Source organism: Thermobia domestica, chromosome 2, assembly GCF_964235325.1.
Source record: "Thermobia domestica chromosome 2, izTheDome1.hap1.1, whole genome shotgun sequence".
In the NCBI taxonomy this organism is placed as follows: Eukaryota; Metazoa; Arthropoda; class Insecta; order Zygentoma; family Lepismatidae; genus Thermobia; species Thermobia domestica.
The window spans coordinates 68,053,805-68,067,176 of record NC_137455.1 but is presented as its reverse complement, the minus strand read 5'-3'; the positions used below and the strand labels follow the sequence as shown (position 1 = coordinate 68,067,176).

Below are 13,372 nucleotides of genomic sequence, written 5' to 3'. Positions count from 1 at the left end.
ACATCATCCCGGACCACCAGTTCGGCTTCAGGAAAGGACACTGCGCGGATCAGCAGCTGGTACGGGTGGTAGAGAAGATATGTGACAGATTCAACGAGGGAGGCCACACCTTGGGGCTTTTTCTCGACATAGAAAAAGCATTCGACAAGGTGTGGCACGAAGGCCTCTTTCACAAGATGATGCTCCAGGGCACTCCGCACTACCTTCTGAGAATCATCAAATCCTTTCTTCAAGGAAGAACCTTTCGTGTTGCCCATGCAGGACACCTAACACCCTCCAGACCTATCCTAGCAGGAGTCCCCCAAGGATCCTGCCTATCCCCAACCCTCTACGCCATGTACACGGCGGACATTCCCACAACCCCCAACACAGCGGTAGCAACATTCGCAGACGACACGGCAATCTTTGCCAGCCATGGAAACATCAGATACGCTGAACTATACCTCAGACGACACGCCGAACTTCTCCACCGATGGTCTGAAGAGTGGAAGATCAAAGTCAGCGAACAGAAGACCTCAGTAGTAAACTTCACAAGAAACAGAAGAAGGGTTCACGTCAGGATCACCATGGCTGGAACACCCCTCCAGAACCGAGATGATGCCAAATACCTCGGAATAATACTGGACAGGAAACTTACATTTGCTCACCACATACATTCCATCGCCAAGAAAGCCAGTCAACGCTATCAAGCCTTGCTACCGCTACTCCTCTCCCCATCCCTCACCCTGAAAACCAAACGCCATATATATCAGATGAGCATTCGTCCCATCCTGATGTATGCCCACCCTGCATGGCAACACGCAGCAAAAACGCACCTCAGCCAACTACAAGTCATCCAGAACAGAGTAGCCAGGGCTATCACTGGACACTCGAGAGACACTCGCCTCGAGCAAATACATGAAGATTTGGAACTCCCATTTCTACATGACTACAGAATTCACAGATCAGCCAACTTCTGGAGGACAATCAGAGCCTCACCACACCAACACATAGCCACCATAGGAACGGCCAACCCAAGAAGACGAACTTACAAGATGCCGCACCCCTAAAACGCACAACCACTAAACTGACATAGGAACAGCAAAAGAGGAGCGCGACAGTTGCGTCCTCTCTCACAACAAATACGCACGCAAAACAAACGACAGTCAACAACACAAATGGAAGGCAAGGGCCCAAGCCCGGTACTTAAATCAACCACAAAAACCGCCAAGAAATCTCTGCTCTGCTCTGCTGGGATAAAATTATATTTTACAGCGTAAAATTGTGAATTTTGGGACGGGAGGAAAATCTGTTTTCTATACATATTTCTGGCTATGTTGCTATCAGGGGAAGTTAAAATCTATCTCCTATAAAACACTTTAGAATCGTGCTTTGTTGGGTGGCTCTTGGCAGTTTTGTTTTACGAGATAATGGTTATAAGCTCCAAACAGAATTTTAAAACAGAACTTTTATATAATTTATGATATATTAGCAATTATAGTATATATTATAATTCCTAATATATAAAAATTATGTTATAATTTTGATATATATATATTAAATATACGTATGTAGACTATCGCCGTTATTATTCCCTCGAAAAAGACAGCAATAATTGAATCTACGATAATCGGGATAATGCATGTGAAACAGGTGATCATTATCTCCTAATTAAACTTTATAAACGAGGTAAAAAAAAAAAGGAGAAAGTATTGTGTTAAACATGTTCAGTAAGAAAAAAATAAAGATTCATTTAGCAAAACAAAACCATTCTTTCATCTTTATCTACATATACAGTGTGCACCACTTATCTCGATACGCCCTTGTAACTTTTAGACAAAAAAAATGGAATTTTGTAACATAAATATCGGCAGGAGGACATTTTTTAACAGGCTGCGATACCACTAGGTTAACAGTGTTGCCAACCGAACATAAAGTATGTTTTCTTTTTCAAATGGCACTACATTAGGTTATTACATATTTGTGATGGACGAACTTAAAAAGGATATAAAAGAGTTAGCACTTTGGAATATGCTATTTGCGGATGATAACGTGGTGGTGAGTAACACTGCAAAGAAATTAGATGTCTGTACAGGAGCATTGGTGTGCAAATGGGGCCCAGGCTCACCACCCTCAATGGGGCTCAGGCACAATATCCTAATGGGGCTCAGGTTCATGCCCTCAATGAGGCTCAGCTCACTATCTGCAATGGGGAATAAGCTCACTACTCTCAATGGAGCTCAGGTTCATACCCTTAATAAGGCTCGGGCTCATTACCTGCAATGAGGCTAAGGCTTACTACCCTCAATGGGGATCAGGCTCACTACTTAGCCACACTATCCTAATGGGGCTCAGGCTCATACCCTCAATGAGACTCAGGCTCTACCCAGGCATACTACCCTAATAGGACTCAGGCTCGTACCCTCAATAAGGCACAGGCTCACTACCTTCAATGGGGATCAGGCTCACTACTTTCAATGGAGATCAGCCATACTATCCTAATGGAGCTCACGCTCACACCTTTAATGAGACTTAGGCTCACTACCTGCAATGTGGCTCAAGCTCACTATCCTAATTGGAGCTCGCATTCACTAAATTCAATTAGGCTGAAGGTTGCATACATTCAAGTTCTGGCTCGCTATCCTCAATTAGACTCGCGCTTGTGGTTGTGAGTTGGAACGCTACGATAATACTGAACGATTTGCATTTGTTGTTCTGTAGTTTCCGCAGGCTGCAAATATACGCTTAAGCTTTCAACTCGAGTGAGTGTTACTCTAGTTGTGGTTCTTTCTACGGAGGAATTCTTACTCATGGTCCCTTGGAGTTCGCAATTGGCTGCTCCTCTTTCCATGTGAACATGCTGTTCTCAGCGAATGACTTCTGCAGGAGACTCTGTCATAGCAATTTGAGTATATAGCCAAAACGGCTACCGACACAAACGAAACAAACAGCAATAGCAGAGAATGAAACAAAAGCAATACAAAAGGGACAGATTAACCAAGCGTAAACCCACCATAGGCCGCTAGATATTTTGTTATCTCATTCCACTATATTACAAGCCTTTGGGGATGCAATTTTAAAACAAAACAACAATAGCGTTCTCAGAATGAGTTTGAGCAAACAAACAACCTGTAGAAACATACAACATTGCATTTTCGATTGAATATTTACAATTCGACAAGTGCATGTTTATTTATTAATAGGACACAGTTATATGTTTGATGGTTTGAAAAAGTAAACAATTCGTTAACACGAAGCAAAATTAAAACACTTGGAGATATGTTAAAGCATTAGAACGTTAAAACTTATGCGTAGAAACTACGATTTCACACTATTGTTTCTTATGTTTTGGATATAATCAGGGCCGGATTAAGATTCTCAGAGACACTAAGCACTTAAAACAAAAATTGGGGCACCCATATACCGTGTGACCAAAGTCTGGGAACACTTGAAAAAAAATATTGTAACCACACAAGTATATGTAATACAATAATAAGCAATAAAATATTTTTTTTATTTATCGAATTTAAACAAAACTCCGACTAAGATTTAAAAAAATATGTTTATTTTTTGTATACTTTATCTGAGTCGTTCACTTCCAAAAGGGCTCTTGTCCATTTACAGCAAATCCCAGAAAACTTAGAAAAATGTAGGATTTGCATGTTTTGTAGCAGTGGGAACACTTCAGTGTGTACATGTGAGAAACTTGAACATCCTCAACTATTTCCAGTCCTACAAAATGCATCGATTCTACAGTGTTTGTCGGTTTTCTCGGATTTTATATAACTGGATAAGAGCAGTTTTCGAACTGGATAACAAATTTATATTCTAAGTTTTATCCTACTTTTTAACTGCAAAGTCTTTCATCACATCTTCATTCATTGTCATTAATTATATCATTACTATCGTTACTTTTGCCTTCGCCAAGAATGTTTTCGACGACATAGACCCATGTATATAAGTGTGTGCTTTTCCCACTGATGTTGTAGTACAAAAAGTATACACATTTCACAGACTGCATACAAAACTGCTTTTATTTTGTCTATGTGCGGTGATTTCTCCTCCTTCGATTTCGTGACTCTTGGCGGAGGTTTGCACTCTCTGAGTGCACTCGTATTATTGTATACATCTATATGTATTTTTTTAAAAATTTAATGTTGCGGCCCCTGTTAAGGATCCTGGTTGATCTGCATCATTTGCAGTATTGCACCATATGATAAATGAACCACAGAAAATTCGGCTATGGAAAATTTCTTTGGTGTCTCCCCTTTCCCTTAAGAGGCCTAATCACAGCGAAATTAAAATATCGCTAATTTTACAGTAATTATGTGATATCTTCAAATAGATAAAAGGTAATCGAAATGTGGAACAAGAGCGCGCTAGACAAGATTATTTTGCATGAGGTACCATTATCACGAGTCACCTAGTAGCTTTTCGTTTGCAACCATTCATAAACGCCAAAATAAATGCCAATTTTCTAAATGCTGGAAATCGAAAACAGATAAGTGAGTATGGTACCTCATGCAAAATAATATTGTCTAAGGAGATCTTGTTCCACTTTTCGATTATCTTTTATCTATTTGAAGATATCACATAATTATTGTAAAATTAGCGGTATTTTAATTTCGCCGTGATGGGGCCTCTTAAAGCCCTAAGCACGTGCTTATTTTCTCTAATGGTTAAAAGCCCTAGACACAACTTAAAAACAACAAACAATATATTAATTTTGGTCACTAAATACTTGCAAAATACTTATCATAAAAGCAAGACGGCTTAGTCTGTTGTGAGTCACGTTCCTAATAGTTCAGGCTAATTGTTGTCGTTTGCTGCGTTGCCTACTACCTGGCGCCAGAAGATATCGTAAGCGTACAGTCGATCTGCATACAAGCCGAAGACTTAGGGGGAGCTATATGTATTACCAAACGAACTAATATTATTTTCAAAACCTTTCACCGGTGGCGACACTTGGTCGAAAAAGTGTTAAATTTTTTTTAGACCAGCCACTCTGAGGGAGGCTTTCCTCATTCACACCGCGCAAATACCAGGATGGTTCTTAACATACAGGTCCCAAGCCGCTTTCTTTCTTCCCATTCCTCAGGTAGTGTGACTGCCGAGGAACGTTATCCCTCCTATGTGACGGGCTAACATGGTCATAGATGCTGAAGGCCCAGAAATCTAATTCCTAATCCTAATCGACACCTTTCACATGGTCAAGAAATTTGATTTGTTTAGTTGGTTGGAGCTATCGTCTCTTTTTAGCACCGAGGCTATATGAGACATGAACTTACATTGTAAGGTAGAATTCGAACCACAATAGGGGGTCGCGATGGCTCAGTGGTAGAGCGTTCACCTCTGGTGCACCTCTGGTATATATATATATATATATATATATATATATATATATATATATATATATATATATATATATATATATATATATATATATATATATATTGAACGACCTGTCGGAAATTGAGAAAACTTGGCTGGGAGGTTTTAATGCATCCGCCGTATAGCTCGAACCTAACATTGTTTAATTATCATTTCTTTTGGTCTCTGAAGAACTTCTTGAATGGTGTTAAGTTACTTTGAAGAGAGGTACGGTAAAACCACGTATCACTTTTCAAAAAAAAAAAAAATCACAGCACAGGACTAAGGTATTGCCGGAAAAATAGCCGAAGGTCATCCGACAAACCATGTATATGTGGTTTTCAAAATGTTATTTTCAAACAACAATAACTGTCTTCTCAATTTTTAACCATCAGTCTTAATACTTTTTAGATAATCTGATAATCAACATTTGCTTTACAAAATGAAGACCAATCTTTTCAGCTATGGGAAAATGTACTCTGGTCTATTAAGCATTCTTGATTTTCTTTTCGAGTTATTCATCAAATTCAGAAAAAAATAGTGGGGAAGCGTAGTGAAGAATATTACGGAATTAACGGTAATCTTTGTTGGATGATGAAAAAAGAAAATCTCTATTTCTCTCTTTACTTTGAATTGTTGATTCATTTCTCACTTGCTTTTATATTAACTTTTAGATGTTTTATTTGATCCTGAGTTGGACTTTATGATCTCTATGTTTAACCTGAGAAGAGGATTGCTTGGGTTTCTAGACTCTTTATCGATTTGATGTATACTCCACATACCATTTCTCTTCTTTGGATCCCGTTTGACCAGCTTCTCATTTTACTTGACACACACTCTCTCTCTCTCCCTCTCTTCTCTTCGTTCTTCTTCGGAGTTTTTCTTCGTTGACCGTTTCTCGCTCTCCCCCAAAAAGCCATCAGTCGCTGAGACAAGTGGCTGTCACTTCATCTTTATGTCGTTTGAAACCTCAGCTCCACTGTGTCTTGTCTACTCAAGTCGCGCCATCATCGATTATTTCCAAGGAAGCTCATTTCCTTTTTGTGTTAGATCTTACAACCGACTACTCCATCCTTTGTTCAAAGACACTTGATGCTACTTGAGGTTACATGATTTTATTTATTTTATTTTTTTTTCTAATGTTAACATCATAACTATTCTACCATTAATGATTAGCAGCTTTCCTCACCGTACTTCTATGCTCCACGGTCCACCACCCATTTCTTCACCTTGATATAAGAAATATACTCTTTAATATTAACCATCCATTGAAAATTTCTTTTCTTTATTTATGCTTTTACAATATTTCAAATTATGATCTAATCAGTTCATTTTCTTTTCTTTAACGACCTCCATGGTTGTTCTAGTCTCTCTAAGTTTCGCTTATAGTTTCACTTCAGGTATATATGTAAATATGTGTGTGTGTGTGGTATTTCATTTCTAGAATACTACTCTCCGGGTCTAAGCAAAATTTGTTGGATAAGAAGTAGCCTATCATCTAAGGAATAAAGATCGCTATATTTGGTAGCCGAGTTCGACCAGGGACGGGCTCGGCTCGGCTTTTTGACTGGCATCATCTAAGCCTTGCCAAAGTAGCCCTTGCAAGTAGCCTATCGTATGAAAGTTCTGAGCTACAGTACATTTTCCAAATCCTACTGTGAGCTACCAACCAAAAGAATTACCGGTACCAACTTGTTTTTTAAATGTACATTTGTTTGTAACGGAATCAAGCTTACCCAACCGGAGCGATAACATGATCTACCGAAAATGTCCCCGCGAGCTACTAGTAGCTCGCGATCAACGGTTTGGCAATCACTGATCTTAGGAATGCAGATCGCTATATTTGGGAGCTGAGCTTGGTCAGAGACAGGCTCGGATCGGCTTGTATCTAATATTTTATTTCTCAGTAACTACTAGTTGAAACTGAACAAAATTTAGTAGGCAAGTAGTCCATCGTCTAAGGCAGTGGTCTCAACCGCTGGGTCGCGACACACTGGTGTATCGAACAATCTCGTAAGGCGTGTCGCCAAATTTTAGAATTGAATGAACCAATCAGTTAGAATCAATTTTGAGATAGGCTGTACCACTTAATGCCTCCAACGGCAGATACCCAATATTACTAGAATTTTTATATATATATATATATATATATATATATATATATATATATATATATATATATATATATATATATATATATATATATATATATATATATATATATAAACTATTATAAGTGGCGTATGTGAAGGGGGTTTGAGGGGTTTCAACTTCCTTGAGCAAGATATAACATTATGTTGATATATATATCCTACGAACAAATTTCCCATAAGATAAGTTGAAATTGTTTTTCAAACTGCGGAAGAAAGATATATTAAGGATTGACAATTTTGAGTACTGTGTAGTGAGAGACAACATTTCTATACCAGAATTAGGGGCTTTCTTTAATACATCAGGATTTTTGACACATATACTGTGCTAATGGTAAAACAAACGTACTTTACCATTAGCCTTATACCGGACTAAATGACCCAGAAGCTGAGAAAGCGTGTTTGTTACGTAACCTAAACCTATGATGTATATACTAAGATGAGCCAGACAGTAGTCCGTTCGTCTGATGACTTTCCTTATAACAAAGGAACTACATGTCAAAATCTTTCTACAATCACTGTCGATTTATCCCCTAAATGCATTGATTTAACAAAAGCTGGCTCGTGTTTTGTCACTGTAACAAGCAATATGTGTCAACCTGACACACATGCATACAGAGGGTATACTCTATCATAATACGCCAATCCTCTCCTTCCTTTCATCACCGCTATACCTTATTTTTGACTTACTGATACTTATAACATGGATTTTTTTCTTAAATAAAGCTTTATGTGCCTATTTTAGAGGTTTCTGCTTCCTTTGCAACAGGCAAAATTAACTTCTCTGCATATGCAACTCGTAACTGAAACCGACACTAACCTTCTACGTACTGAATGTTTCTTCTCGCGTGCGTGTATGATCACTAGCTTTGCAAGACCTTAAAAGTGTCGAAATCTCCTGAGTATCGATATCTCCCAAAATGATACTATTACGCATTTTGAGAAATTTTCTTTGACTTTAAGCGAAAAAGAATACCGGGGAGGAGGGCTCTTCACGGGGAACTTTAGGTTTACAAGTATTGTTATCATATGTGTACAAGCATTTTGTTCCTGCTATGCTAGTGTAAATGATGATTAGTATATCCGATTAGATAATAAAAGACCCTAAGTGATGCTACACATGCTTTTTGAAGTTAGTGACTACACATGCTTCTGCTTACACTATGATAAAAGTATTTTTTTTAGATGAATGTAAAAGTAATATTCTTGAGTGACGCAAGAACTTGAAAGAAAATACCAGTCATATTACTGAACCTGTTTTTCGTAATATTTTCCATAAGTAGAAGCTTTGATTTGTATATACTTAAACACAAACAAACTATTTGCTGAGCAAAACAATATATTCACATAAAAAACTACATGCGTGTTACAGTTTCGCCAACTAACATTTTGGCTTCATCAGACACTATGAGATACATGAGAAACGTGCAGTCTTATATACACACAAGAGCTGAGACATCTTGATTCTGATTGGCGCCTGGCAGGCCAGGAGCCAATCAGAATCAAGATGTCTCAGCTCTTGTGTGTATATAAGACTGCACGTTTCTCATGTATCTCATAGTGTCTGATGAAGCCAAAATGTTAGTTGGCGAAACTGTAACACGCATGTAGTTTTTTATGTGAATATATTGTTTTGCTCAGCAAATAGTTTGTTTCTGTTTTTCGTATATACAATTCTTAATGCCACTCCATTCACTACTTTCAACGAAGCTCAGGGATCCAAGATTAACTATTCCAATTGAACTTACCACAGTGTACCAAGCATTTTTAAAAATCTATTACAGAGACTTAAAATGCCATTTTTATCTCAGTAAACTACAGAATTTCTGTTCTCTGACCTCCCATATCACATCCTTGTCAGTACTTTAAAGCTTTATGTAGCAATATCTGTTCAGTGGCGTACGCAAAGGGGCGGTGCCAGGCATTAATATCATTCCCTCCTTGAACAAGATATGAAAAATAAACATATTATATATATATACGCCTATCTAATTGTATTTAATCTACGTGGCATATAGGAACTTCAATGATGATGAAATTTTTCGTAAGCTACTGCATGCCCTTTCTTTCTTTTTTGAGTAGGAAGGGGAACAAATGGGAAAGAGGGATTTTTCTTTTTTACAATTTTATTTCTGTACTCATATGGTGGGAGAAAGGAAAGCCAGATAAACTATTCACCAACCGAACCCAAATCATTTTCATCACCAATATCTTGCTTACTTAGGATTACGATTAGGAATTAGATTTCTGGGCTTTTGTCGTCTATGGACGTGTTCGCCTGTCAGGTATGAGGGGTGACGTCTCTCGGTGATTACATTATCCGAGGAAAGGGAAATAAGAAAGGATTGGAGGAGGAGGCAAGCGGCCTGAGACCTCTATGTTTGGTACCAACCCAGCATTTGACTGGTGTGAACGAGGATGGATGACCTGGAATACCTTTCACACTTTTTCGATCGAGTGATTCCGTTTACTTCATCCCTACTATTAACTAAACTTTTACCTTTATCTTCGTACTTCCGCACGATGGCTCAGTGGTACAGTGGTTACCTCTGGTGCGTGGGGTCCTTGGCTCAATCCCCGGCCAAGTAGGTTTGTGATGAACAACATCGTGCTCGTGGGTATTCTCGAGGTACTCCAGTTTCCTCCCACTTTCTCATTCCACCAATTATTTCATCATCATTCAATCGTTTTAATCATCGTCTCCCTTAGCCTAATAGGCATAATCGTGGGACGTTAACCTCAAATAGTTCCTTCCATTTATTTTAAATGGAAGAACAATGTTTGGAAGAAAGATCAAGATTGCTTATAATCTCATGTCTTCACTTCGTATATAAAATAAAGCAAGGTTCTAATGTGTAATTAGCTAGCAATACATGCTGCTTAATGCAAACAAGAGCAGTAAGGCAGAGGTGCCCAACCCCAAAGGCTTGGCCGACCCCCCCCCCAAATTCATAACTCTTCCCCTCTAAATTGCAATTCTCCCTCTAAATTTACCAATCAGTCTCTTAAATATATATATTTCCCCCATTTAACGTTTTCCAGCTTAATTGTACCATTTTGATTGAAAAATGATGTTCCCCAAATATTCTCATCGGCGTAACTTGCTTAATATCCGCCAGTGGACACCCCTCTAGTACAGTGTAGATTCTGTCAAAGTTCATTGAAAATATGCACGAGGCATACATTCGACATAGTTTATTACGATATTTAGATTTAAATTATTACTTATTTTTAAAACGGAAATCGTCAAATAAAGCTAATGTTTCGAGCAGTTGTGCTTACCTTGTTGAAAACCTGGCGGAAGAACTGGCATGTACTCGTAGTCCGATACTCGTTCGTTAGATGGCAGCACAGGACTGGGAGATTCTCGTTTCACTCGTAGCGCTGGGTCCTTCGCTAAGTTGGCATTCAAGCGGAGACGAGGCGCTGCAGTCGTTGTTTCATCCTGCTTAGCTGCAACCCCCGTTGCACTCCCTCCTCCCGATGTATCCGCTGCTACGGATGGTGGAGACTCGGACTCCGACGTCTTGGTACTCAGCTGAGCGTCCTCCCCGCCACCTGTTGAAGGAGTTGTCGCTACTTTTTCTGTTGTCGACTCCTCGTTGTACACATCCCCCAATTCTCCTTCGGTGTCGCTCCAAACGTCCTCTCCTAAAAAATAAGAATAACAAATTTAAAGTTGTTTGAAATACGTCCATAATTATGGATTGATCAATAATAATAATAATAATAATAATAATAATAATAATAATAATAATAATAATAATAATAATAATAATAATAATAATAATAATAATAATAATAATAATATAGATATAAATATAGATATTACTGATGCAAAGTTGTGTATTATTACATCATATATACGGTACGGAATCACATATAATTTGAGAACTTGCGTGTTCAAAGGACAGAGAAATTAAAGAAATTCCAATAGAAATTAAGTATTGTGCAGTTTTATGATTTACTATTATTACTTCAATCAATTAATGCCAAGTATAGACCCGTAAAAATATTTCTAAATTATTAAAAACAAAATTAAATTTAAAACTATCAATAATAATAATAATAATATTTTTCCGGCTATGCTACTACAGTTGAGGACTAGTATTATGAATTAGAAAAAGTATCCATTTCGTTCTCCTGTGATTAATTTTGTGCCCTAGCAGAACCTCGAAAGCACAAATCTCGTGTCCGGCAACCAGATTTTTTTTGTGTGTGTGTGTGGAAAAAAAATCTGCGCTTAACACTAAGTGGAGTGTTTTGTTCCATAATCAGTCTGACCTTCCATGAAAATTGGCAACACCGCACAAATCAAGTTACAAAAAAAACGTTTTAGAGAATTTGCTGGGAAAAATCCCTTTCTAAGTATAAATTCCCTTTAACTAGTTTTCTGCCAAACAGGAATTCTTGATTCGCCGAACATACCCGCCTGGCCTGTCATACAATAATTTAGTAACCAATGGCGAAACAGGAAGACACGTATATTATTGTTGATTAAAGGTAGGGTAATTTCCCCCTCTAACCCCGTAAATGACGATCATGTATAGACAATACAATGAAGGTCAATAAATATAAGTTTTCCCCATCGTTATTCTTCACCGATCTGCGTACTAGCAAAAAAGTAACAAGAAAAAAGAGGTCATTATAATGTTAATATACAATTACAACAAGTGTGCTTTTAGCATCTTGAAAAATATAGGAAACAAATTCGTAAGCTTTAGACTTTACATATACCCAGTTGCTTATTTAAGGAGGGGGAGGCTTCCGGGCTAAAACCCCACCTCCGAAATTTTACTTATTAGTTTAAACTAAATGAAACATCTTGCAGAATTTTCACATTTCCAAGAATAAAGTTAGCAAAGTCCCCCGAAACAAAATCGTAAATACGCCACTGCGTATAGCAGAAGTAGCGACGATATTAAAGAGTGACGGCGGAAATGAAAATGAAATCGACGATTACAACCCACAAACGGAAGATAAATGAAAACGAATACGAGATAATTGATGAAAGAGATTGTGAAAAGAAATGGAGAAACACGAGGAAAAACCAGGGTTGATATGTTTAAAACAAAATGTTTAAAACAAGTGTTTAAAACATGTTTAAAACGAGGGCTGTTGTTTTATTCAGTTTGTTTTAAACGTTTTAAACAAAATGTTTTAAACGTGTTTTTTTTCGATGGTGGTTGAACATGTTTAAAACAACTAAAATATCAGATTGAGTAAGTTAATTTAATTTTCTAACAAACAACCCATCCTCCGCAGGATTTGTGCATGGAGTAAATTACAAGCAGAGTTATATTCTTATTATAACAGCAATTACTGAACGAAATTCTGCACATCAATGTGCGTATAACTAAACTAACAGAAATTCAAATGAAGTATTTCAACATTTCTTAATTTCCAAGAATAACGGAGGTTAAACACACTATACACTATTCTAAGATCCAAATTCACAAATTCAAAACTTGTGGTATTTTTTGATCACTATCGTTTCCATAATAATGAAGAGTTCTCACATCATAAGCTAGAAGAAATGCTCTGACAAATACAATACAACTCATAGAAAAGAGCAGTGACTAGCCTACAAGGAGCAAATTACATATTTTAACTAAACAGTTTTCAAGATACATCTCTATCTGCAACATGGATAGCTAACAATGATTAGTGCCTATGGCATAACAACACAATTAACTTTTAGACGCCCCGCCAGGGATTTTAACAAAATGGTAGACTCTCACGTTCGGGGCTCTGGTGACCTCCCTAATTATCACAAAGTCATGAGTTATACACCATTGGAAAGCCTATAAACCACAAATTCCAATGAGGTAACATTCGTGAAATTCCCGCCGTATTCGTAATAATAATAATAA

At 37.6% G+C, this 13,372-nt stretch overlaps 1 protein-coding gene across 2 annotated transcripts in view; it reads right to left on the bottom strand.

Moving 5' to 3' along the window:
- ush (Zinc finger protein ush) overlaps positions 1 to 13,372 on the bottom strand; it is a 638,560-nt gene that overhangs the window by 52,433 nt on the left and 572,755 nt on the right. For both annotated transcript variants that reach the window (XM_081741758.1, XM_081741762.1), the window contains exon 2: positions 10,782 to 11,150. In XM_081741758.1, the coding sequence (XP_081597884.1) occupies positions 10,782 to 11,150 (369 nt within the window). The remainder of the gene's footprint in view (positions 1 to 10,781; positions 11,151 to 13,372) is intronic.